At 44.0% G+C, this 25206-nt stretch overlaps 1 protein-coding gene across 2 annotated transcripts; it reads left to right on the forward strand.

Moving 5' to 3' along the window:
- The first annotated feature begins 584 nt into the window (after positions 1-584).
- Positions 585-23907, forward strand: LOC102691117 (high affinity cGMP-specific 3',5'-cyclic phosphodiesterase 9A-like). Of its 2 annotated transcripts, none has more exons than XM_069182379.1 (20): positions 585-749; positions 2680-2883; positions 5668-5738; positions 6267-6344; positions 6695-6738; positions 6960-7014; positions 8913-8983; positions 9338-9425; positions 11180-11261; positions 12264-12338; positions 13167-13253; positions 13779-13883; positions 14472-14554; positions 14948-15104; positions 16136-16249; positions 16646-16750; positions 17266-17394; positions 17782-17877; positions 18786-18864; positions 20277-23907. In XM_069182379.1, the coding sequence occupies exons 2-19, from the start codon at positions 2815-2817 to the stop codon at positions 18834-18836; spliced, it is 1560 nt and encodes a 519-aa protein (XP_069038480.1). In that variant the 5' UTR covers positions 585-749; positions 2680-2814; the 3' UTR covers positions 18837-18864; positions 20277-23907. The 2 variants fall into 2 exon arrangements, with proteins under 2 accessions (XP_069038480.1, XP_015192817.1); XM_015337331.2 differs by lacking the exon at positions 18786-18864 and adding an exon at positions 1977-2031 and having other exon boundaries at positions 586-749.
- Positions 23908-25206: the final 1299 nt, after the last annotated feature.

The following is a 25206-nucleotide window of genomic DNA, read 5'->3' on the forward strand; positions in this document are numbered from 1 at the left end:
AACAGAGGAGCTATGGTAGGAGCCCTTCAAAGCAGAGAAAGGCACAGCAGTCGAGCGATTCCTTTGATAAACCGATACACAGCACAGTTACGGTACTGGACTTTCATCAGGGAGCCCTTGTATAATAAAGACCCAGAAGGAGTCTCTTTCAACTCGACACATATTAGATATCCAGAGCTTCAGTGTGCCGCTGTAGTGTGCTGGGGTCCAGGATTATAACTCATTATAATGGTATTTCAGGCCAACAGTTTGTTAAGAGGATTATAGCTGTGTTGTTTTGTTGTGTCATACACAGCTGGATGAATGACTTATTAATAATAATCCTTAATTTGACGAGATCAAATATAAAGCAGCAGAGAAATCAGGGGACCACAAATTCTCATTTTCAGCAACAACCTGGCCTGCCAGCTTGCGAACAAGAAAGTCTCCAGTGCCCGTATTTTGAAGCGGTTTAATGATTTAAAATCAAATGTCATACGCATGCAGACACCTGGAACTGTTTGCGAGGTATTTCTGTAGGTGCATATTCAACCACGCTGTGCTTGGCTCACAGTAATCCAAGGATAATGAGCGAGAGGCAGGTCTCTTCCTTCACCGTGGCAACCGTGCCTTGGCAACGTCCCAACATGGCCATCACATTCAAATTCTGCCAGGCTCTCCCTTCACTCCCTCTCGCATGTGTCGCCGGGCATCAGCTGCACCTGGTGAGCCGCAGGACAAAGCCGGACAAAGACAGCAGCACAGACGCAGTAAGTAATGAAGGACAAAGTTTTTTTTTTAGGTAAAGCTACAAAAAGGCAGATCGTGTCATTTCACAATGGGCTTGTTAAGTTAATTACCCAGCAGTATCAAAAAGCAGACTCCTTGTGATCAGAAATGAATGGAAAAGCTGGCTAAAAAGTTAGCTTTGCATGTCTAAGGTCAGGATGCTTTCTTTCCACCTGCTCTGCTTCACACTGAACTTTTTTTTTTTGGTCCGTCCAGCTTTTGTATTCAGTTAATGCATTCTAAGATTTAAAACTGCTTTGTGCATGAAGCCTTCAACAGCTGGTGATCCCAGGCTCTGCCGTGCATTGTCTTTGGGAATAAGGAAGGTTTCTTAGAAAACACAGGTATGCATAACACCTCCAGTGACAGTCATTCATTGGGTTACACTAGGTTTAGGAGCAGAAACGTAGGTGAGTAATCAAATATATAAAAAATACTGTACTGAATCTACCAGGTGATAGTGTTTTAATTGTTCATTAATTGGAAAAGTTTCGTAGGTGAAATGCAACATAAATTAGGCATGCGATGCAAATTCTATTTTTATGGTGCAGTTTTGTGTCCTTATATCCATGACGTTATAAGACATAAAAGAGCTAAACTCATTATAATTTATTCTCCAGTGCTATCTTGGACACAAGCAGGAGCTAATATATATGCGTGTTATGAGCATCAGCAATTGACTAAAAATATCAGAAATCCCCTCCATATCTACATAAAGCTGAAAGTCTAATTCTTGAACTGTTATCTTTAAACAAAAACAATAGAAGTACCTGTAGAATATGACCTTTCTATATGAGAAAGGAAAACACTGAAAAGAGTCGAACAACTACAAAAAGATTACAACCTTTTCACACAAGAATATAAATAAAAAACACTAGTTTTTCATTCTGACAACAATGCAAAAGCAACAATGTATTGGCTGATTTATTAAAAGTAATAAACAGTTTGTTCTGATATTATTTTTTTTGTGTGTGTTTATTTAAAGTGAATTAATTTTAAACAAAGAGTGAAAGTATTTGCATCTTGAACTCTATGGGCTGTATGATGCCATGACTTTGGGCTCACTCCATGACTTTGTTAAGAAGGTGCATCGCTCTGATTAGAGGTGAGGGATGCTGTGCTGTCAGGTGGGACAAATCAAGTGACAAAGAATTTGCAATCTGGGCTCTCTGTTTGTTTGTCAAAGCCCATACCCTGGGTTCTTTCAGGAAACTCCCAGGGAAGGTCATCACATCACTCCACTTACAAGCAACAGTGATCCAGGTGAGACGATTTATCGATTTTCAACTTGGATTCTTACGGTCTCACCCCAATTACTCTTGTTTGTACTTTTCAAAAATTCGGCAAATACTGTGGGTGGGGGAGAGGCTAGACATTAGCAAACGAAAAGCTCAACAAGGATTACAAGGATTTTGTCTTGTTTCTCTTACTTTGCTGGAGATACCTCTCAATCTCTCCGCCTAGCTGGGAGATGTATTTTTGCTGTTTGTGGCACTCTGGAGAATTCAAGTGCTGGCATGGTAACCTGTGACCCTGTTTGAAAGCAGTTTGCTAAATCACCTCTCCAAGCCAAGCACCCAATTAACCTGCTTGTCTCCCGCACAGCGAGCACGATTCCCAGACTCTTCCAGCACTGCAGAGCTACCCAGTGTCCGCCCATCAACTGAATACATGCATATCTAGAGTTTCCTTTTCTTTATCCTCTCTCACTGCTCTTTAGAAAGACCTCCATCTCAGTCAGACAAGGGCAAGCCCAAATTCCTGACCTTTTCTCTTAGACTTTAGCAAATTGTTTGTTTGCTCTATTTGAGAAAAACGGTTTGCATTGAATCATGCCCTTTAAAATTTGGAGTAAAGAGCCACTTGCAGTGCTCTGACAGAGGTAGACACTGTCGTTCCTGTTCTCCGAAGCTTTTCCGAGATCTGCGGACCTGGGTCAGGCCGTGCGTCTGAGATCCTGATTCGAAAAACCTCCCCCGGTGATCGCTTCTGTGTGGGCAGAGGAGGCTCAGGACATTCCCCAGGCTGGAACAGGAAACAGAGGAGATGGGATCTGGATCTTCCTCCTACGCACCCAAAACCGTCTATCTGGATGTAGACGGTAAAATCCAGAAGGTAATGTAGTTCAAGTAGGGAGCTGCAGCAGTAAAGGGACAAGTTAAGGTTTATTCCATGCTGAAAAGAGAAGAAAAGAAACACAATGTTTCGTCTGTGGAGCCTTCTTCGGCACATCAACCCGGAGAACTCCCTTCTTGTCCATTCCCTTCAGGAGTCACCAGAAGAAGGCTCCACAGCCGGTTTCTTTTCTTCTCTTTTTCAGCATGGAATAAACCTTTACATGTTCCTTTCCAGAAGGTAATTGCCATTAACCAGCTCTCCTGTGGACGGTGTAAGAATTTGTTTTTCCTGTGGTTGGTGCTGCACACTTTAAACTTATGCTGCCGCTGTCTTTGCCAAATCCACGGATACTATGCAGCCATTTTAAAAAGCGAGCGTCGTGCATGACACATGGAGCCATCAGCGTGGTGTCTAAGCAAAGCAGTGCAGATCCTTTTGAAGCCAAAAGGGAGGTATTTTTCAGAACACTTTATTTTACACTGGAGGTCCTGTGCTAAGAAGTACCGTACAGGTTATGGCAAACTTTAAATTATGAATGCACAAAAGCTGGAACTATCAGAATAACGGACAGGGCGCAATCTCTCGAGAAATGAAGTTTGCATTGTGGCCGAGAATCATTGTGTCCCCCGATTAGAACATAAGTGCAGGCAGCTGTGTGGAGGAACTTGACAATGGGATTAAAGATGTTCTCTGCAGGCCAGTGGAAGGAGGGTAGCAATACAGGAGAGTGCACTGCGTCTGCTCACTTTTGTGGAAGTGCCTTGTTCAATTACTGTGTCTGTGGGCACTGAGACTCCTAGCTGATGCGCAGCAGCTTCACTGAGATGCAGAACACAGAGAATCTTGCGGAAACTACAGACAGCTGGCTTCTCTTTAAAACTATTAAATATTTTGTTCATTTAACATTTCTGTTCTCCCTGGCGGTTTCTGCCCCTGAAAAGCTCAGTTATTTCCAAAATGCCCGCTGCAGTACCACAATATGAATATCTTGTTTCAAATTTTTTTGTGTGTAAATATCATATTCCCTCATCACTCTTTTTTTTCCTGCTGCTCACATGCGACTGTTTCTTACTAAAGCATTTGCTTCAGAAGAAATGTGTCTACAAAAGGTATTCAAATACACAGCAAGTCTGTTACTGCAGGTATGTCTGTGAACTAAGAGCACAACGTTTCCTTGAAAGTTAGCAAGATCTGAGATTTTTATCATCACACTCTGCTCATAGCTGTGTAAAGACATTAGACTAAGGTATAGTGCAGTAAATGTAATGCTAATTTTAAGGAAAGCATTCTTTTAAAGACATGCTTCACTTTTTTTCGTTTTAGGTTGTTCTCCTTTCCTTTCCTCACTTTATAAGTTCTATTTCTTATTTCACCTGCTGTGGGAAACTGATGGAAGTTGCACATTGCATGACAATTGTAGTATCAGTGCTTTAAAAATAAACCAGGGGGAGCATGAGTCACAGGTGCTGCTGACATGAGTTGGGGTCTGTGACACCTGCTGCTAGCATGTGCATGTTTGTCTTAGCTGAGCCCATTGTTTGTCTCAAGCTTCCTTCTCCCATAGGTGTATTCAAGCATCTGTGTACTTCTTCAGACTCTGCTGTCTTTGACCAGAGAATTGAATGTTTATTTCCATGAAACAAATTGCACAAACCTGCCTTCCGTGAACGGTTACCGTTAGAAGCGTCATAGACCTAGAAAAAACAAGCTTGTTGGTTGCTAAATTAAAATGACCCGGCTTCAAAGGAACTTCTAACAGCCCGACAGTTTAATTTGGATCTGCCAGTGAATGGTTATCAAGTTCAGGACAAAAGCATCAATTTCCATGCAAGGTGCTTTTTCACACATTCGGCATTCCATCCAATGGGGAATGAATTAGAAATCAATTGGCGCTGTTTGGCAGCCAGGTGTTTCTGTTCGATTGATATGGATATGGTAGAGTTTATGACTAATTCATTTTGTCGTTCTGCGCCTACTGATGTTATTGATGTTGTTTGCTTCAGTAAAATAACAGCGCTAGACGGGACTCTATTCCTCATCTAGTGTTAGTGCTGGGATGTCCAACAGTGGTCCTGGAAAGTCTCTTGCAGGTCATCTTTTTTAAAGATTGGCAACACTTGTGTGCAAGGTATCTGTTCAATCAAGGGAACTCTAGTCCTCGTGAACATGCTTAGATTTTGGTCCCAGATGAATTCCACATTACATAATATACCCACTGGAGTATTCACAATGAGATCATGAGAAACCGATGATGTAGCAATTAACCTTTAACCCCTGGTGGACTAGGGCTCTCTAGGAGCAGAGCTGAGAACCCTAAAACTGGACTAGAGGTACGAGACCTTCCCTCTTATTTCTGCAGAGCTGAGCAAAGCCTTTAATCATTGGTTTGCTGGAAGTTCTACCTCTGATCACCAGCAAGGAGGAAGAATCTTGCAGCCTTGGAGAGAGTGCGGGCTTATGTGTAGTACTGTCACAGCTGTGGTTTAACCCTTCACACTCACTCCAGCTGTTAGTTCTGTCTCATGTTGTCACAGTGACTCGCTCAAGCTATGATGTTGTAAGTGTGTGGTGCACCTCTGTAGATCACATTGTGGTGTGGTGTGCTGTGCCTTTTCAGCTATGGACTTTTTTCAGTGGTGTATTGCTGTTTTAGTGCAGGTTTGAGATCAACCCTACCACACTATCTAATATCCTTTCAGCCACTTCAATATCAAGGGCACGAGGGTCTTGGGCATGTCTCAGCAGCAGGCAGATTAATGCTTCTCTGTTCTGTCTGTTCAGGTTGTTTTCAGTCGGCACTGCAGCCCCTGTGACATCAAGGAGCTGCTCTGTTCCTCTTCCAATATCCCCAGGTCAGTGTCATTTCTCTGACCGAGCGCAGGTATGGACTTGTGAGGCAAAAAAGTAGACTGCTGAGTGCTTTAGCACTAGTCTTCACGGAAAATTTGTGGAACTTTTAAAAAATCTCCACATGAGGGAGTCTACATCCTTCATGGAAGGCTCAAATATGGTGTCTCTGGAAGACAACCATAGAGGCAACATTGTGCATGTACAGATAATAATGACACTTACTTTGGAATAGAATCTAGCTGATAGATGGGTGAAAGGGCCCTTTTATAACATTCCTCCATGAACATTTGTCACATTATTCATTTAGTGTCTCAGTAGCAACTATGGTTTTGAAGTCTGTATGATCTGAGCCTGACCTCACAGGTACTGTAGGTTCAAAGTTGTGAGTATGGAGTAAACACAAGGACTGTGCAGCAATTGTGAAAGATCACAGATCGATTTTGATCTGGCTCATGGAAAATGGCCTCTTGGTTCAGCAGACTGGCAATTGGATGGATACCTGCACTGAACTGGGCTGTTTCTCTTCACAGGAACACAGCGATCATGCTGGTGGACCAGGAAGGAGCCATTGTCTCCATCGACCCCACGATGCCCACTAACTCTCAGAGGTATGGGGTCGCTAGTTTGTCACGAAACACGGTTCTCAGATTTTTCTAAAAATGAGCTGGTAACAGCCGTTTTTCTTTGTGCAGCATTTTTCTTCTGTAAAATTTAATAGAAATAAACAGTACAGGAACCTCTGCAGCAAACAGCTGTGAATACATCTGACCAACTGCATGCATCAGATTTATATCAAAGTGGATGTGGCACTGACTGTTTTACATTTTAACACATTTGCTCAAGAGAAAAGTGTAATTTCATTTACTTACATTTACAAGAAGTTACAAGCATTTTTGAACGTGTCACTCTTCAGAATTAAAATTGTACTGATTCTGGGATTTCATTTGTCTTTTTCCAGCTCTCTGTACAAAGTTGTTCCTTTATCTGGTGGTCAGCTGGGAGGTAATTCTTTACCAATGCTTGTTCTCCTCAGGTACACGTGTAGGAAGAATCTCACACATGCTCTTTAAAATTTAAAATGAGTCCCGTGAAGAGTTTTTAACAAAATAAAGTTTTGATTAAAAAAATAAACACTACATATGCATGTTTACAATGAATTCACAGAACTTTCTGTTGGAACTTTTTTGGAATGTAATTCTGGGTTCTTACCATTGGTTTCGCAGAGAAGGAGGACATGTTTCAGAACGTACTGTCTCAGGTGGCCGAGCAGTTCAGCAGGTAATTCGTTCTTCTGTTGGGAGCTTCAAGGCAGAAATCGGCAACGTATGAGGGGATAAAATCTTACCCTTCTCATCCCCTGCTACCCTCTCCTGCAAAATGCCGATGGCCTCAGTGCAGTTTCCTGCTTAATTAAAGGCTAAATCCTTGTCAGTCAAACACTGGAACTTACAACCTACTACACTGCAAGGTATTATCACCACCAATCCCAGTCGTGTGATTCATTGTTAATTGCCTCAGTTACTGTAGGTAAAGCAGGGTCTGGTTTTACTGAAGAGCTGGGGTGGACGTGCTGACTGGAGTGGAGCAATCTTGGGCTCTGTAAATCTGAGGCTTCTGTGATCTGTGTCACTGAGTGTAGTCCACTTGAGTTACTTAATTGGCCCAAAGTGGTGAAGGCTAATTTCAAAGTATCAGCTAAAGCCTTGACTTGGAGATAAATGTGAGATGTAGAAGCATGTAACCAGTGAATAAGGTATTTATCCTGATGACTCTGAAATCCCCTCATACACATCAGTCAATCAATCAATCAAAGTTTATTTAGCAAATGCACAACAATACAGCGTGCAGCAGTAATTGCTGGCAATGAAATGTCTTTTCTGCGAGCTCACCAGGGGGAAATAAAAATAAAAGCCACAAAATTAAAAGTTACAGAGTAAGGTTACGTAATAATAGTGCAATAAAAATTGAATTTAAAAAAACTCAATATAAATAGAATTGCTGCATATTCAGGGTGTATGGAATACATTATGTCCAAACAGTGCAATATGCAGTGTGCCAAATACAATGGAAAACTGTATGTCCATATAACCTGCCCATTTAACAAAGATCATTAGGGTGGTTGCTGAATGTGACTGCAGCTTGGCTGTTTAGCAGTCTTATTGCCTGGAGGTAGAAGCTGTTCAGTAATCTGTTGATCTTTGACTGAATGCTTTGATACCGTTTACCGGATGGTAGGAGAGAAAACAATTTATGACTGGGATGACTGGGGTCCTTGCTGAGTAGATATCTTGGATGTTTGGTAGCTCACAGCCTTATTGAGCTGTCCTGACTTCACCACTCTCTGCAGTACTTTGGGATCCAGGGCGGAGCAGCTCCCATACCAGACAGAGATGCAGCCAGTCAGGATACCTTCAATAGCGCACCTGTAGAAGTTGGTTTGGATATGTGACAGCATGACAAACTTCTTTAGCCTGCGGAGATAGAATAGACACTGCCGTGCTGTTTTGACCACAATGTTGACGTGGTGAGACCAGGTTAAGTCCTCTGTGCTAACTCCAGGGAACTTAAAACTGCTGACCCTCTCCACTGCAGTCCTGTTGATGCAGAAAGGTGTGTGACCTCCTTCCTGATGTTTCCTATAATCCACAATCATCTCCTTAGTCTTACTGATGCTCAGAGAGAGGTTGTTCTCCTGGCACCATGCTGCCAGGGTTTCAACCTTCTCCCTGTACGCAGACTCCTCACCATCTGTGATCAGGCCTGTTATATCGTCCGCAGACTTAAGATAGAGTTTGAGTTATGTCTGGCAACACATGAGTAAATAAGGAGTAGAGGAGAGGGCTAACTACACAGCCTCGGGGGGGCTCCAGTGTTTGGAGTCAGCATAGAGGATATGTTGGTGCCCAGCCTCACCACTTGTGGACTACACATTCCCTGTGTCATAGTTCATATTGGTACTTTTCAGGCACAGGGCTGCTTTTCCTCTCTTTCTGTTTCAGAATCTGCACCCAACTCCTTTTTGAACCCAATTCCAGCACAATTAAAGCGTTTCTCATTTCTCTGGTTAATCTAAATCCAGCCTTACAAGTAAAACAAAACAGAATTGAAATTAAGACTAACACAGGGGCTGCTGGCATTGTGGATGCTTCCTAGATAAGGCTGGGTCTGTCTTGCAGGGCTTTTCGGATCAACGAGCTGAAGACAGAGGTGACTAACAGGTTGGCGATGCTGGAGAAGAGAGTGGAGTGTGAGTTTTTCTTCATTGCATAGCAGCAAAAGATTCAGCGCCGTCGGTGTACGACTGAATTGTTAACGTGTGATGTTAAGATTTCCAGCTGCAGTTAAATCCTCAGTGCATTATACTGCAAATTATCTTTGCCACAGATTCTTGTGTACTGTATTGTATTACGGATTTCCCACACTGTCTGTGTTTTTCCCCAGTTTCTGAGTGATTTACTAGACTTACTCTAATTTTGCTGTGGCGACATCAGTGAGTGTGCTTGGCAATTAACGCACAGTAAGACTCGGGTGGACGTGGGGCAGTGAGACCAAGTGGTCAAGGCGGCGGACTCAGCATCGTGCGCCAATGCTTGTGTTTCAGTGGAGGGGCTGAAGGTGGTGGAGATCGAGAAGTGTAAGAACGACCTGAAGAAGCTGCGGGACGAGATGACGTCCAGGGGCGGGGGCAGGTGAGACCGCAGTAACCCTGGGATAGTAAGAGTGTAAGGAAGGCCATAGGCCATTCCCCGGCCACCCAGGGACCTTCTCCAGCCACTTCCTGAAAGAAAGCTGATCCAACCAGACATGCATCTATGGACTCTTGTTTGAACTCTGTCCACTGCAGTGATTTTCTTCTTGTAGCACAGGGATCACACCTGTTTGCGATATCCTTCTTGAAGCCTGACAGGCAGGTAGTCTGCAGTAGGGACTCGACATCCGCAAATTTGCTTACTGATGAACGGGTCTGAGATGAAAGAAGAGCAGTGTGGGTTGAAACCTAGCCGGAGGTGGGCCACCCCAGATTTCCCTTTAGCTGCACAGCAGATTAGGATCCTGAGACAAACCTGGCTAGAAAATGAGCATCTGCCCGCCATCGGCCCAAGTTCAGCTGGTCAAGCTGGTCTTGTTTTTATATTATAATGAACACTCCAGGTTCTGTGTTGGCAGAATGACAGGCTGGAGACACCTTTACAGGCTCCCTGTCAGTATTTTTGCTCTTTTAAATACAGTGGGACGTGTTAATAATAGAGGCAGAGTGAAAGTGCAAGCTGGATGCAGAGGAAAAATTTGTGTTGTTTTTATTAACTGATTGCTATACGTCTGTGATTATTGCTATTTCTTTTGGTTGATCAATGTTATTGTAATTAACATAAAGCCAATTAAGCATTAGTACTTAAATATTCACATAAGGGAGGGTAACTCATGTTTTTTAGCCATACGTACTATATACTGTAGTACATTGAGATGATATAGAGATGGATTGGACATATAAGAATTTGGCTATTCGCAACAGATCTCTGCAGCAAGCCCTTCCGAATGTTGAGACCCTGTTGGATTTTTAGAGTAGCTTCCATTGATTTTACTTCCATGCTTTTTGGAAAAAGCTTTCTGTTGGCTTTTTCCAACACTTTGTTACATTTGCCTGGGGAGGGGGAGGGGCTGCCAGGGTTCAAATATGACAAGGATCTCCTTGAACAGACGGGTCCCTCTCAGCAAAACCACTCACCTGGGATTCCTGCTGTTACCCCAGGACTTCCTTCTTCTGCAGGGAGCCTACAGCTGCCGTGAAGGTTGCCAAAGTTGTTAGGCACATTAGCAAATACTATAACCTATAGAGAGAAGCACATTTTCTACAACTGATTAGAAGAAACACTTCTTAAAACAAAGCGTGGTGGGAGTATGGACCAAACTGTCCATCCCTGTCGTTAAAAGCTGATACCTTCTCTTCTTTTAACAAGTGAATGAGATCCTTAGCTCACTGACTGTAGCTACTCAGACTAAACGAGGCATTAATGGACTCCTCACTCATGTAAAGATCATGGTCCATGTCGCAGGCATTTCTCAAATCTCTCAGGATCTCAGGATCATAGTGTGCTTATTCCAAAAGGACATGATTGACAACATGGATAGTTACTGCAGGAAGCAGGTGCTGTGCTTGGAGTCTTAGCACGGTCACACGCCGTTTAACTCATCGATCCCACAACTTCTCCAAGATGCTCCTAAAGGATTCCAATGAATCAGGTTTCAGAACATCGACAGAGCATTTCTGACACATATCTTTCGCTGTATGGCCGACAGAATGCCCCCTCCCCTCTCCCCATTTCCTATGCTAATATACCTTTCATCTGGTTGTACTTATTGTAGAAAAAAAAGCTTGAGATGAAATTTTGTTGCATCATCCAAACAATTGCATGTACTGTAACTATGGTTTCCTTTGCTTCAGAGTAAACTGCCCTTGCAAATACAACTTTTCCGACGATGGCAAGAAAATGACCCCCAGAAGAGATGTCCCCAGTTACCCCAAGGTAACATGAACTTGGGGTGTTTCTTGTGTGCCTGCTTTGTCTTGTACATAGAAAAATATAATGTATATAATGTGTGTGACTAACTGTGAATCACTGATCTGTGAGGGAAATGTTTGTGACATTCGTTTTCTTTTGGAATTGGGCAGAAATAAATCAATACTTTGGCTCACCCTGTCCAACATGGTATTTGATTAGACTGCGGGGGTTAAGTGGCCACTGACAAGAAAAATTGTTGCAGGGGTTCGGATGTCTTGTAGACTCCTGGTCTACAAGGGCATTTCAAAGTTTGAAACAGTTACTGTCGTGAGAAGTTTAGACTCCTTCTCTAAACCAAAGGAATGATCCACTACAGCCAGTGCTGAGCGTGCAGGAGCTCAGCTCCAGTAGCTCTCCGTATGACACTATCCATTACCTCTGACCACGGTGCCTGCACCTAATAGTGACCTGAAGAACTCAACAGGCGCGTTTACAATTTCAAAACACGGCCCCCTGTTTCCTCTCCTTGACTCCAAGGTTACATTTCCACACAAAAAAAAGATCTGATCAGTTGCTCACAGTGTACCTTGAAAGTAGACTTGAAGAGTAAAACAAAGAGGACGCAGGATCTTGTGTTTGGCCAGTGTAGACTGTCAGGAGCTGAGTGGGATTAACAGGGGATGGATTTTGCATCCAAGTGTTGCAAGTGCTCAGACATTCTGAGCTCAGACTTCCTCAGAGATGAGGAGAAACAAGTTTGAGAAAGCAGTACCTTACACTCCTAAAACCCGGCTAGCAGTGGAAGAGCCTGTACCATGAACAAAGAAGAAGGTCTTGTTGACTCTTACAATTCTTCCTTTCAAAGTAGAATCACAAAAAAAACAGGTGGTCCTTTACTCTCGGAACTTGGTGCTAATTCTAGGTTCTAGGTTTTAATTTAAACTCTCTTTCATCTCTGTAAATTCAGCTTTAATTGTGATGAACACCATTCTGCTTGAAGACCTCCTTTCCTCTTTATTCCGACAGTACACTTTATCCCAGGAAACCATCGAAGCGCTGAAGAAGCCAACATTTGACGTGTGGCACTGGGAGCACAATGAGGTGAGAATCCAGATTTCTGATCTGTCTACGATTTTGTCACTTGTGTCTTTAGTTGAACCCATTCATGAGTGGGCAGGAGGGCTCATTTACCTAAAGTATTGTCCCATCCATCAATTCCCTAACCACTTAATCCAATTCAGGGCTGCTGGCAAGCTGAACCATATCCCCAGAAGGGATGGGTACCAGTCAGGATACATTATAGTGGAGACGCCAGTCCATCACAGGTCACACACACTCACACCTGTTCACCTGGGCCTGTTCACTAACCAGTGTGTCTTTGGACTGTGAGATGAAACCAGAACACATGGAGGACACTCACTTGAAACACAGACAGAACATAAAAACTCCACACAGATAGCACCCCAGGTCCAGAGTTGAGCCCACAGCCCAGAGTGCTAGAATGCAACAATGCTAACCACTGTGCCACCATGCTGCACTTAAAGCAGTGACCCCTTTTTTAAAAAAGTTCCCTGCACCTGTTTCAAATAAATTCCCTTGAGAAAGACGGGCTTTGTCCTTGCCCTTATATTGTATGAGACCCTAATAGCACACCCCAACTCCCCTCTTTGTAATTTCCATGAGTGGCTAAAAAAACACAGAGATCCTCCTGTCGCTAATAGGGGTGTCATGTATTGTAGTGTTAGAGTTATGCTCTCCATTTTTGTTTTCAGAAGAGGAGGAGAAAAGGGGAGCTTTCTCTACGTATCTGGCACGTTTTGTGCCTTCTCTTTTGCTAGTGAAGTTTGGCTAAGATAGGACATTTGTTTCTTTTTTCCCTTTTGACATTATGGCACGGCGCTCCCCACTGGCTTGGACCCTGCGGCTCAGATGCTGAGCTGTCTGGAGTACATGTATCACGACCTGGGCCTGGTGAAGGAGTTCAACATGAACCCCATCACGCTCAAACGCTGGCTGGTAAGGAGCTGAGAGGCGATTTCAGAATTTGCGTAAGTTTAACGCGCCAGTACTGTGTGAGCTCTGAATTGCAAACCCTGCCAGAAGAACGAGGGACTTTGGTCATGGAAGCAGGGGTCTTTCATGTTGATCCAACAGCAGGAGCCCGGTCCCACTGTTGAAGATTGCTTTCTTACACTTACAGTATGCGCCTTCATCTTCAGCAGAGAGCGGTTTAACTGGTCCTGAGAACTAAAGAGAAAAAATATGCATTTTTCTGTCATTAAGCCTTTGAGGCAACAGAACACCAAAGCAAGTGAAAGAATCTTGTTAAAATGTTCTCGATCTGCGAGATTCATTGATAGTAGCCTCTGTGACGTCTAATTCCTCAGGGTCTTGGACTTCAAAGAATAAATATGCCTATAGGTGCACAAACCACTTCTTTCGCCCATGTTTTTTTATTTGAAGCTGAGAGGAAAGGACTCATTGCAAGGGGGAAATGCTGGGAGGCTCACTGTGCTCTGCTCTGTGTCTTTGCTGTTCCAGATCAGCATTCAGGAGAATTACCGCAACAACCCCTTCCACAACTTCAGACACTGCTTCTGCGTCAGCCAGATGATGTATGGCATGATCCACCTGTGCAATCTTCAGGTGAGAGCCTGACTAGGGCTGTCACATGACATGTACTCCCCAAAACACAGAAAGATAGTTCTGCTCTCCTGCTGTTTTTTTATTTTTCTTTCAATACTGGTGGATTTCATAAGAGAAAACGTCCCTGGCTTTGCACCTGACTAGCCTCTGGTATTGAAGTAGTTCAAGCAGGGAGCTGTGTGAGCATGTGCAGGCCTCAAAGGAACAAGTAAAGGTTTATTACATGCTGAAAAAAGAAGAAGATAAGTTTTCGGTTGCCGAAGTGTTGTGTTTTTTTCCTTTGCTTTTCCTTTGTAACCTCTGGTATTGTCAGGCAACTTTTTTCTTGTGGATATGCAGAAACAAAGCACCAAAAGTTCCTCAACGACCCAACCCTAATCTCAGCAGCCCTGCTAAAGGCAGCCATTCTCAGACTGTCTTTAGCACTATATCTTTAATAAGCAGAAACTCAAGCCCAGACTTCGCTGTTAGAAAGTGTCTGTTAGAAGCAGAAAATGTGTCATTTGTTTAAGGTCATTGCGTGCATCAGATTCCAGATATGTCTGGAGCGCACAAAAAAACAAAACAAGCCTTGTTTGCACTGTCCAGGAGAAGCTGACCTTGACAGACATGGGCATCCTCATGACCGCAGCAGTGTGCCATGACCTGGATCATCCAGGCTACAACAACACGTGAGTGGGCCTGACAGTACAGGGAGCCGTGCCCGTGCTCTGTTGACCAGCATGAGGATGTGAGCCCTGTTCCCCAGAGGTATCCATAATAGAGCAACAGAGTAAGAGCCACTCCTTCCAGCAGTGATGTAGACATGTGCTTTACATAGTGTGCATTGAAAAGCACATCCACATAGGATAGGTCATCATGCTGACTTCACTACATGTATTTTTTGGAAAGGCAAAATCACTCTCCTTATTTTGCAAAACTGCAGAGGGACTGTCGTAGATGAGTATCATAAATGGAAGATCCATGTGATCTGGCAACTTTGCACTGCTGTTGTCATATAAAGGCGAACAGACCGAAGGTCCCTGCATTGGCGACACGCCCACCCGTTGGCTCTCTGTCTCTAGTTACCAGATCAATGCCCGGACAGAGCTGGCCGTGCGCTACAATGACATCTCCCCCCTGGAGAACCACCACTGCGCTGTGGCCTTCCAGATCCTCTCCCAGCCTGAGTGCAACATCTTCGCCAACGTGGAGCCCGAGGTCTTCAAGCAGATCCGCCAGGTGAGGGCAGCCGTCTTTCCACAAGCCTCTCCATCCCGGGACAACGGATCCCATCGCCGGCTCGCTCGCATGCTCATCCAGGGAGGGACCTACCTGGGAACGGACGAGAGCCCCACCATTCGGAACTGGCACAGCACCTTATTGATCACTGCCCTTCTCATTCACATTACCAATAATGGGCAATCATTCGTTTTCCTAAGATTCCCTTGATGGAAACATGACATTAAATCTTAAGAATAGCTACAAGCTTGAGGCTATTTGGCCCCTCTAGCCCTTTTAGTAGTTAGTAGATGATTGTTCCAAGAATCTCATTCAATAGGATTCACCAACATGGCTGGGCAGCTTGTTACATACTCCCATCACTCTTTGTGTAAAATGGTGCCTCTTTGTAGAGTTTCTAACAAAGCTTTGGGTGGGATGGTAACAACCAAGTTCAATTAGACTGTCAGTCATTTGTAATAAATCTTGACGTAATTTCCTCGCCTAAACACTATAAATACTACACACAATCCCCTTCTCTCCCTCACATACTGTACATTATTTTGCAACCCTCCTCTGACCCAGCTCCTCCTCTGCAGCTGCCCCTTAGTCACTCCTCACTCTGCAGGGGGGTCCCAGCCAGGAGGTCAGCTCACAGCCAAGTGGGCTCAGCCAAATTTTCACTAAATACTCCATAATCTTTTCAGGACACCTTATTCTCGCACTTTCAAAATGCACTTCCCCGTAATTTTCATTTGTGTCCTCTTCGGGGTCCACTTTGTCAGTGGTTTGTTTGTGTATCAGGTCCCCTTTTGCAGTCTTCTAAAATAAGTAGATGTTAAATTAAAGAAGATGAACAGTTTGATCTTCTCATAATTTATTCTGTGACAAATGTTTACACCACCTGGGAAAGAAAGGAATTGAGAATAATTCCTCAAAGATCTCCAAGATTTGTGGATAATATTCTGCTTTTGATTTGATTTATTTTTGTTATAGAACAGCACAATGAAACGCACATGTATAAAAGCTTACTGATTTATTTGCCCTCGCAGGCCATAATCACGCTGATCTTGGCCACTGACATGGCCCGGCACGGCGAGATACTGGACTCCTTCAAACAGAAGGTCGACAACTTTGACTTCACCAACGAGGAGCACGTGACCTGCGTACGTACAGCACAGGACTCAGTGTTTATTGTATCCAGTACTGACAGCTGGTGTTATTATGTGGGTCAAACAGAATCTCATTGAAGGACATTTTGCAATATCTTTACCTCTTGCAGTTACGGCCCAGATCCTTTATTTCAACTCTGTCTTTGTGTAACAGTTAAAAGGAGGTAGCACTGGACTCCCAGTTGGTATTAGTCATGGGACACTGAGTGCTGCATCATGACGTGTTTTCTATTTAGGACTGTTTTCTTGGTGGTTGTTCTTGTAACAGAAAAGTGGGATGCCGAACATGCCAGACATATTCTGGCAGGGGGTGGTACGCAGGTGAGGGCAGGGGGCGGAGGCAGTGCCTGGCTGGGTTGAAAAGGTCGGTTGTGCTTCTCCCCCGTCCAGCTGAAGATGGTGCTCATCAAGTGCTGTGACATCTCCAACGAGGTGAGGCCGACGGAGGTGGCCGAGCCCTGGGTGGACTGCCTGCTGGAGGAGTACTTCATGCAGGTCAGTGCGTCCCGACGGACCTTCCTTCCTGCGGCCTCTCTCTTCCGAGCACTTTCAAAACCAGGAATGGGACAGAGCCGAAATCCTAACCGGCCGTGGCATCAAGACGAAATCGTGCTCTCTAAGGAGAGTGGGTGCTCAGGATCTGAAGTCTGTTTTGGGAGATTTTTTTTCATTGTGCTACTTGTTAGGTGACCTATGTGGCATCTTGACAGCCTCTATTTCTACACACTGCCTTCTGTACAGAGTGAGTATTAGGATTCTATAGTGTGTGTTTCAATGCCTTGGTTGTGTGCTGCTCAGGGCATTTCAACAAAAATGCTTTTAAAAGCTCTTCTGGCACAGAACTCTGACCATGAACATCTGCTGCAGACCCGGAGTTTTCCGCATCAGCAATATTTATGTCTTACTACTTAGTTGGTGTACGCAGAGGCTCACAACACCTTGGCTGTTCTGGGCCTCATCTCGGGGTATCGTCTGTATGCATCTCACTCTGTTTTCCTGATTTGCGGCAGAGTGACCGGGAAAAGTCAGAGGGGCTCCCAGTGGCTCCCTTCATGGACCGGGATAAGGTGACCAAGCCCACAGCGCAGATCGGCTTCATCAAGTTTGTCCTGATCCCCATGTTCGAAACTGTCATGAAGGTGCGTGGCGTGAAAGACAGTGGGATACCTCTTTCGCTGCTGCACACTACCCAGAGTGCTGCAGCAAGAGCTGGCAGGGACAGATGCTGACGTCACTCTCGCACTATGGAAGAAAATACTGATTGGACTCGTTGGCCTGGTTTAGCTTTACCCATCCTAGCAGCGGCACCAGCATTAAGTCAAAAATACTTTTCTTTACAAGTGAAACACCTTCACCAGAGAAACGTCAGACGCAGACTGCCGGGCGTTTCTGCTGGCTGTAACTGGCAGTAAACGCTTCCATGTGCTTCCCACGGTTTTAAGAAAAAACTCCTCAAAACATTTGAGCAAACGGCTCCTCCGGCCCCTGCTCACCGCGTCCTTTCTGTCCCGCCTGCTCCCGGGCAGCTGTTCCCGCAGATCGAGGAGATCATGGTGCAGCCCCTGCGCGACTCCCGCGACCACTACGAGGAGCTGAAGCAGATCGACGACGCCATGACCGAGGTAGCCCCCCCTCCTCGCCACCGCCGTCGCCCTCCTCCGTACTGCAGTGAGGCCAACGGCTCCACTGCCCGCCCCTTCTGTGTAGCATTGCGACCCATAGAGAGTGGAGGGATTTTTTATGTGCTCTATGTACATGTACATTGGGATTATTCACACTGTTCTCTCAGGCAGTACAATAAACACCACTTTCACACAATGTGCACAGGACAGAAAACTGTAATAAATAATGATCGCGCACAACGTAGCACAACGACACACAGCGGGTATTCCAGAGCAATAAGCACAATGAACACCAAGGACAACAGATATGTGGCAAAGTGCAGAGTGCAGAAGTGCACTGAATTCTGAAGATCTGTGCAATTAGCTGCTCCTGACGTGTACTGCCATAGGACAGACACTGTTCTTAAGCCTAGTGGTCCGTGCTTTAGTGGTAGTGATACAGCTTTCTAGAGCTCATGGGGGGAGAACAGTTTGTGACTGGGATGGCTGGGATCCTGACTGATGGATCAGGCTTTATTGTGACAGCAGATGCTGTGGATCTTGCTGATTAATGGTAAGTCAGTTTGCAGGGCTTCTGCTATTACTTTTATAACGTAACATCGTCAATGCGGTGACATGTTCCAAAAAAACCTTGTTTGTCACATCCTGACATCAGCACGCGTAGCGGAGGTGAACTGCATTGTGGGTGCACTTCAGGTCCAGCCTGACATTTGTAAACAGGTGGTAAAACGTTTTCTTCCTTCACAGTAACGGTTCTTTATGCCCACTTTCAATGCACTCACATTTCCATGTCTGAGCCAACAACCTGACCGTGTCTCTCCTGGCCTGAACTGAAAGAACAGGCTGAAAGAACAGGTAATGTGAGTGACCCACATGCTAACATAAAGGTGTGTCTTTTGTTCTACGAGGCGCAGAAGAAAAAAACTGAAAATATGTCATTAGGAGGGAAGAAGAAGTAGGCAAACCCACGGGCCAGCGTGGTGCTGTGTAAGTACGCGATTCCCTGGCTGTAGCTCTAGCGCCACGCACCCACCCTCTCACCTGCCCGAAGAGCCCTCTCTCACAGCCCGCTGTGGCAGAATAACGCTGCCCCAGAGAGACCCAGCTCCTTCACTTCTGCAGCAGCACAACGTTTTCATCCCGTTTTCCTCCGGGTTGACACGCCTCCACTCACAGAAGTGTTCAAGAACAATTCAGCTGGTTAAAGTGTCCTCACTTAAGTCAAGTCAAAAAGTTTAGAAGATGGCCCCTGACGCGAAAATGCTGTGACAAAGCATCATGCAACCCCTTGCTGCCTGGGTCTGCCTGGGTAGGGGTGTGTTCGTGTTTGTGCTTGTAAAGATTTAAAAATATTACTTCTGCACTCCTCTAACAATAATCGATCTTTAATTGAGGAAGACCAAGCCATTGTGCAATCCTAGGCACACGTTCTACATTAGATATTCTAAAACATGACTATTTTCACCTTCTCACTTGCTTGATTTACCACTAGCAGATATTTCTGTTCCTACTCATTGATTGGAGTACGGCAGGGTATCATTCTTGACTTGAGCAGTGCACAGCTGGATTTAGAGGCATGATATTTGCTCACTCAACCCCTGCCTGTTCTGGTACTGCTCTGTGCTTCACTGTTCTCTCAGCTCTGGCCGACACAGCTTCTGCAAGGCTCTCATTTCACCCTTTGCTTTAGCAGACCCTCAAGAGGCCAGATTGCTTGTGTGATGCAAACAGGTTTGAAGAGCTCCTCTTGAGGTGCTGGAGCGTCACTTTCTTTCGCTGCCTAGGTGCTGCTCACGCGTCTATGCTTTAGTCCTCCTGCTGATTAGTGTGATCAATTGATAAAGGCCAGACAGTGTTTTTGTTTGAGAAGAAATGTTTTACTGTATTCTGATTTTTTAAGAGCTTGCTGAGATTCTCAGCTGTGCTCATGATTCTCGCCTGCTTCCACAGGTTAAGATATTTCTTTGGGAATGGTTAATCTTCATGACTGAATACATCTTAGGAACATGCCCATGTCCGCTTTTAAAAAGAACAAATGTTTTTTTTGGCACATCTTCCTAAAAAATGTAGAAAGCGACTTTTTTGAACAATGAAACCAAATTCATTTTTTTGAATCTGAAATCTTCCAGCTCAGATTCTTGAGCTGTATCTGTCTGTTCCAGTGAAGAACCCACAACATTTTCTCACTCTAGGCTTTAAAGTTCTCCACCAGCTATCATCCACCTACTTCACCTTAATCATCTGTGTATTCTCTGGTTCCTTTTTCCTCTTTGCTGTCCTTCGAAATGTCTTGAGATGTGGAAGAATTAGCCAGGAATTGTCATCTTTTAAGGACGGGGTATGGTGACCAGGGATTCAGGGGTTCAAGTCTGTGTCTCATTGTTTGCTCATTTTCACAGGGATCCCATCTGGTGATCCGATTTGGGAATTTTAAGCAGACCATCTAGAGTGGGGCTTATGCTGTGCAGGCCGTGGGATTTAATGTCCAGAGCGAAGGGGGCGACTGTCTGTAAGCGTACTTCCTCAGTCTTCAGCCACGTCGTGCTGGTTCGCCCCTCCTTCCTGCTGAGACAAAACCAGGCATGCTCTGAGCGGCCTCACTTCCTCTGCTCCTGCCCTCCCACGGACGCACAGGAGCTCCGACGCCCTGAGCAGATGTCTTCGAGAGGACTTTCGTGGCAAAAAAGAATTCAACGATTCACCTTTGTCTCCTTCGGTGGCTTTTAAAGATGCCAAACGACGCGTCAACACTAGAAGAAAATCCTCCATTTTTGAAAAGGCTTTTCTTCGTGTCTGCTTCTGTCCCCCAGCGTCTGCGGTTCTGTATCACTTTCTGGAAGGTGAATGTCATTTTTAGGAACTTCTTGAGGATGTTTTTGACACTGAGGATAGAAAATATCGATTCAGGTGAATTTCATGGGGTGATTTCTTTCTTATTTTACTCCTTGAATGATTTGATTTGTTTGAGTCGCCGTGCTTCATGTGTTGTTATAGAGAAGAGTGCTGTTTGTCCTGGACTGTGTGTCACTCCCCGTATCCTACCTACCTCAGTCCAGGTGAGACCAAATGTGGGAAAGGAAGCTGTCAGGTCAGTTTATTAAGGCTGAGTGGCCTGTGGCTGTGAACACAGGTCCTAGCACTCTGGTCCTTTGTGGACAGAGGGCTGTAGATGTCTGGTTTGAGCAGGACCGTCCTGATTTGGCTGCCTGCTTCTACCTGCTTCTACTGCTTCTAGCCTTCAGGGACCTTATATTTTTTTCTGACTTTAACCTTTCATTGTTTCCATATGTGCTGATAATGAGAACAGGATCCATCAGATACTGGTCAGGTGAAAGGTTTAACACAGCTTTAAGATTGTGCCTTCACTAGTCAACCACAGGAATGATCCTCCATGGCTTTGTGGTGGAGAGTTAGAAATGAGCTCTGCATCCTGGAATTGGGACTGCAGCAATTTCACTGATCCACACCAGGACATTTTTATATATATATTGTAGCTGACTTTATCAAACGGTTTAGTCTGATAAAAAAGAGAGGGTTGTTGTTGTTGTTTTTTGGTGAAATCTTCTCATTTTAATCTTTCTTGTATCTAGAAATGTTTTTTCTTGTTTTTAAATATTGGACATGTTTTAAAACCACATGACAAAAATGATCTGGGCAGTCTAAGCAGAGTCCTGCAGAAGTGTCACAGTGCGTGATTTGCGCCCCCGTGTGGGGATTGGAGCAAACTGCTTGAGCTCTGCTACTCCACGTCTTTCTCTTGAACCACGAACAGACTCCACTTCCTTTCATACCTAAACAGATCTGAAGAGTGCAGAGAAGAAAGAGGAGGATGACTGTTCATCTCAAGCCTGCTCCAGCTACTTTATAATATTTTTTTAAACTCAGGAAGAATACCGAAGCAGGGATATAATTTTCATTTAGCATGTGTTTTTTTTCTGCACGTGTGCATTGAGTCTAGTTTTGTTGTCTTAATCCTTGCTATTTTGTGTTATAATGTTAATCTGTTAGTTTACAGGATTCTGATCTTGAAACCTTAAATGGACCTCACCTTGTTCTCTGTTTTGTTTGATGCTTGTGAACATTTGTATGTTCAAATTGTATAGTACTAATCAGGGGCACGTTTCTATAGGCAAAATACAAATCTGTAATAAATTAACTCAAACTAAATTGAACTGTATGACATAATGACAGCCCATGTAGGTCCTTGTCCCTATTACATATTGATTGATATTGATCTATGTTTTTGTCAAAGAATGTTTTACACTCTTCCACTGCATAATCTAAGACGTTATGAATAAAGAGTAAAATGTACAGAATAGAACATTCAAAGTTCAGATGAGAAAACATTCAAATTCCATTTTCATGTTCCAAAACACTGTCATTTTCATACATCTTGTATTACTTTGTAAATCCTGCACAATCCAGGTTAATAACTAAAGCATGTGAGTAACACATAGTGCAGTGTTTATTGGATTATAGTTTGAAACTTCTTTTTAACACCCTTTGCACAGAACATGATTCTTCAAACCTGCTTGTGAGCTGCGAGTTTGTGATTAAGTCCTCAAGCTGCTTACCTACAGACTCAATGCCAGTGTGTGACATTTACATGGATATGAAGACATTAGCTTGATATATAGCCAAATACATCACAAGAAATGAAAGGTTTTATTTTAGCTCCCAGGCACAGATTCTGAGGCTCTTTATCGGAAAAGTTCATAATAAAAATCTGTAGATGTCATAAAGAGCATGAGCGAGGGGGCAACATCTGCTTTTGCTCATGAAAAGAAACCTATCTTTTTGCTAATTGTGTAAAATAAGCCGTGATTAAAGGATGCACGCCCCCAGGCACTTGAAAACGCAGACAGACACCCCTACCTTTGACAAGGAATGTGAGCTGTCAAAACAGACCTGTGTAGTCAGGAGGCACTTCAACTTTGTCTGTTTGGAAGATTGAACCAACCTCATTTGTTTTCTATTTTTTAAGCTTCCGAGCAAAAAGGCTCAGGTAAGGTTTTTGTTTTTAAAAAGAGATCCAGGTATTTCGTTCTACTTTTACCTTCCTTTGGGAACTAAATTTGTTTCCCAACGAGATGTCCTAGGTCACCGCAGCTCCATTGAGATCATTAAGGAATCGTAAATAGGAAGCAAGTGCTCGCCAGAGTGGAACAACCATGTCCAGCGTCCTAATAATACCGAACATCGAAGAACACGTTAATCATGACTTACCTAAAGAGGAGAAAAAAAATCAGCATAGACCTCATATTAAAATAATTTGTTTCACTCTTTATCCCTGCTTCATTCTTCTTTGTGTTGGGTGCCAGGTATTACATAGGTAGCTTTAAGGCACTGAGTCGTAATTAACAGTCACATTTTTCTAGCAGTGCAGACAATGCTGGAGTTTCCCTAATTCCAGATCAAGTTCGGCTCACTGCCGGTATGTTCTTTATATCTCACGTTCAGTGATAGTCTTCCCAAAGCTTAGAGCAAGACTTAGTGCCAATCCCTGATTAAGTGACAATTCTGCATTTTCTATAGCCCATCTTATTGACAGACTGCAGAATTTCACCATTTCACCTTAGGAGTTGAGAAGACACAAGACAAGCTGAACTTTTACATTTTACATCACAGATAGTGTGCCAGTGTGTGTCTCTCCAAAGTGTATTTTAGAACCCTTTAATCTTTGTTCACACAAACAAAGACCTTTTTCAGGAGAGGAGAATTTTCTTTGAAGTGCCTGGCATTTCAGCTGAACTGGGGCATGAAGGGGAACTGAAATGCTTTTTTTTATATTTCTGGGTTAGAAAGAATCCGCATTGATCAGTGCATTTCAAACCACAATAAAAGTAAAATGTACACAGTAAAGTGTCAAACCTCCAATTTACATCACAAAACAGATTACATTTCCAGGTCTGCAGAGAGCCACATTCTGAGATTCAGAACGAGGCAACAGAACTTCTGGTGCTGTGAAGCAGCCTTGTTACACTGTAAACAAGCAGGCTTGTGAGCACATCTCTTTCTTACTTTTTTGTAATAGAATAATGTTCAATGTTTTTATTTTTTTTTTGTTTGCATTATATTTAAATGTACAGGAGTGCTGTGTGTCCATAAAAAAAATTCCCTCAGGGGACAATAAAAATCTAGTCTTAATCCAATAGAAATATCGATCATGACTTCAACATGGTATTGCCCACAAATACAACTTAAAATCTGCATACGGATCATGTTGGAACTTTTCTGCAGTGAAATATCTACTGCACAACCTGGACTTATCTGCTCCTCCATCGCATGGACTAGTGAGCAGGAACGGCCCCTTCACGACACCATTCTCACAAACTCTCACTCTCGCCCGTGGTGAGACCATGGTTTTGCGACAACATGGTGACTTACGGTACTTTCACGAAGTCACGATTTTGTGCTTAATTCGGAATTTGTCGGATTGACCACTACCATCATTTATTTTGTTACAGAGATGTAATAACCGGTCTGAGAGGTTGGGACTGCAGTTCCCCTTGAAGAAGAGATTCAGCCCCTGGATGGTAGTCAGGGAGATTCTAGGCCACAGAGAAAGGGACTGGGCATGAGAAACACATGTTACAATTCTGCATTGTAGTCCTTTTGTGACAATCCCTGCTGGGACTGTCGCTTAGCCACTCTCAGCCAAGTGTCAGACAAACGCCAAGAGGCCAGGCCTCCTGTCACAGGAAATACAGCTCTTCCAAGTTCCAAGGAGACATCACCTTCTGCAGCCCCCTGTCACATTCACCTCTGGACCGCTCTACTGGAGACTTTTAAGCACTGTTTAACCAGGTTTGAAGATGCTGCACACCTAAAAAAAAGTATCACATTATTTTTCTTTTTGTAATCAGATATTACAAAGCCATTCCTGTCTGCATTTCCTGAAGTTGGGAGACCGACCCTTCTGCAAGACTGAAACACTATATCTCCTGTACCTCTAGTAGTGTTTTAGTTCAGATTAGTCACACACAACGACCCTGCATTACCACCGGAGAGACTAGGATCCAAATGTTTAACAGAATTTGGAATTATGGGAACAGGTGCAAAGGTCTTGACCATAATTTCTTTATGGCTCTGCCCATTTCGGATGAAAGTTGGACCTCCTCAAGCCTGAGTCATGCAAACAGCATCAACGTGACACTTCCCTGCCGTCTCACTGTTTATTAGGGTGTAGAGATCGTCCAGCAGACGTATACAATTAAAGTTGCCTGCTCTGAACACAAAGGTTACGGCTCGTGTGTTCTCTCCGGTTCCAGCAGGGTGATGCTGCACTAACCAGATCCCCACACATGGGGGCAGTGGTCTCCCAGTCCA

Source organism: Lepisosteus oculatus, chromosome 23 (assembly GCF_040954835.1).
Source record: "Lepisosteus oculatus isolate fLepOcu1 chromosome 23, fLepOcu1.hap2, whole genome shotgun sequence".
In the NCBI taxonomy this organism is placed as follows: Eukaryota; Metazoa; Chordata; class Actinopteri; order Semionotiformes; family Lepisosteidae; genus Lepisosteus; species Lepisosteus oculatus.

Bases quoted from the DNA above. Each gene is read 5' to 3' on its own strand.
- LOC102691117 (XM_069182379.1), top strand. From the start codon at position 2,815: ATGGGATCTGGATCTTCCTCCTACGCACCCAAAACCGTCTATCTGGAT. The intron at 6,739-6,959 runs GTAATTCTTTAC...TTGGTTTCGCAG, and splicing joins ATCTGGTGGTCAGCTGGGAG to AGAAGGAGGACATGTTTCAG. The intron at 16,250-16,645 runs GTACGTACAGCA...TCCCCCGTCCAG, and splicing joins ACGAGGAGCACGTGACCTGC to CTGAAGATGGTGCTCATCAA.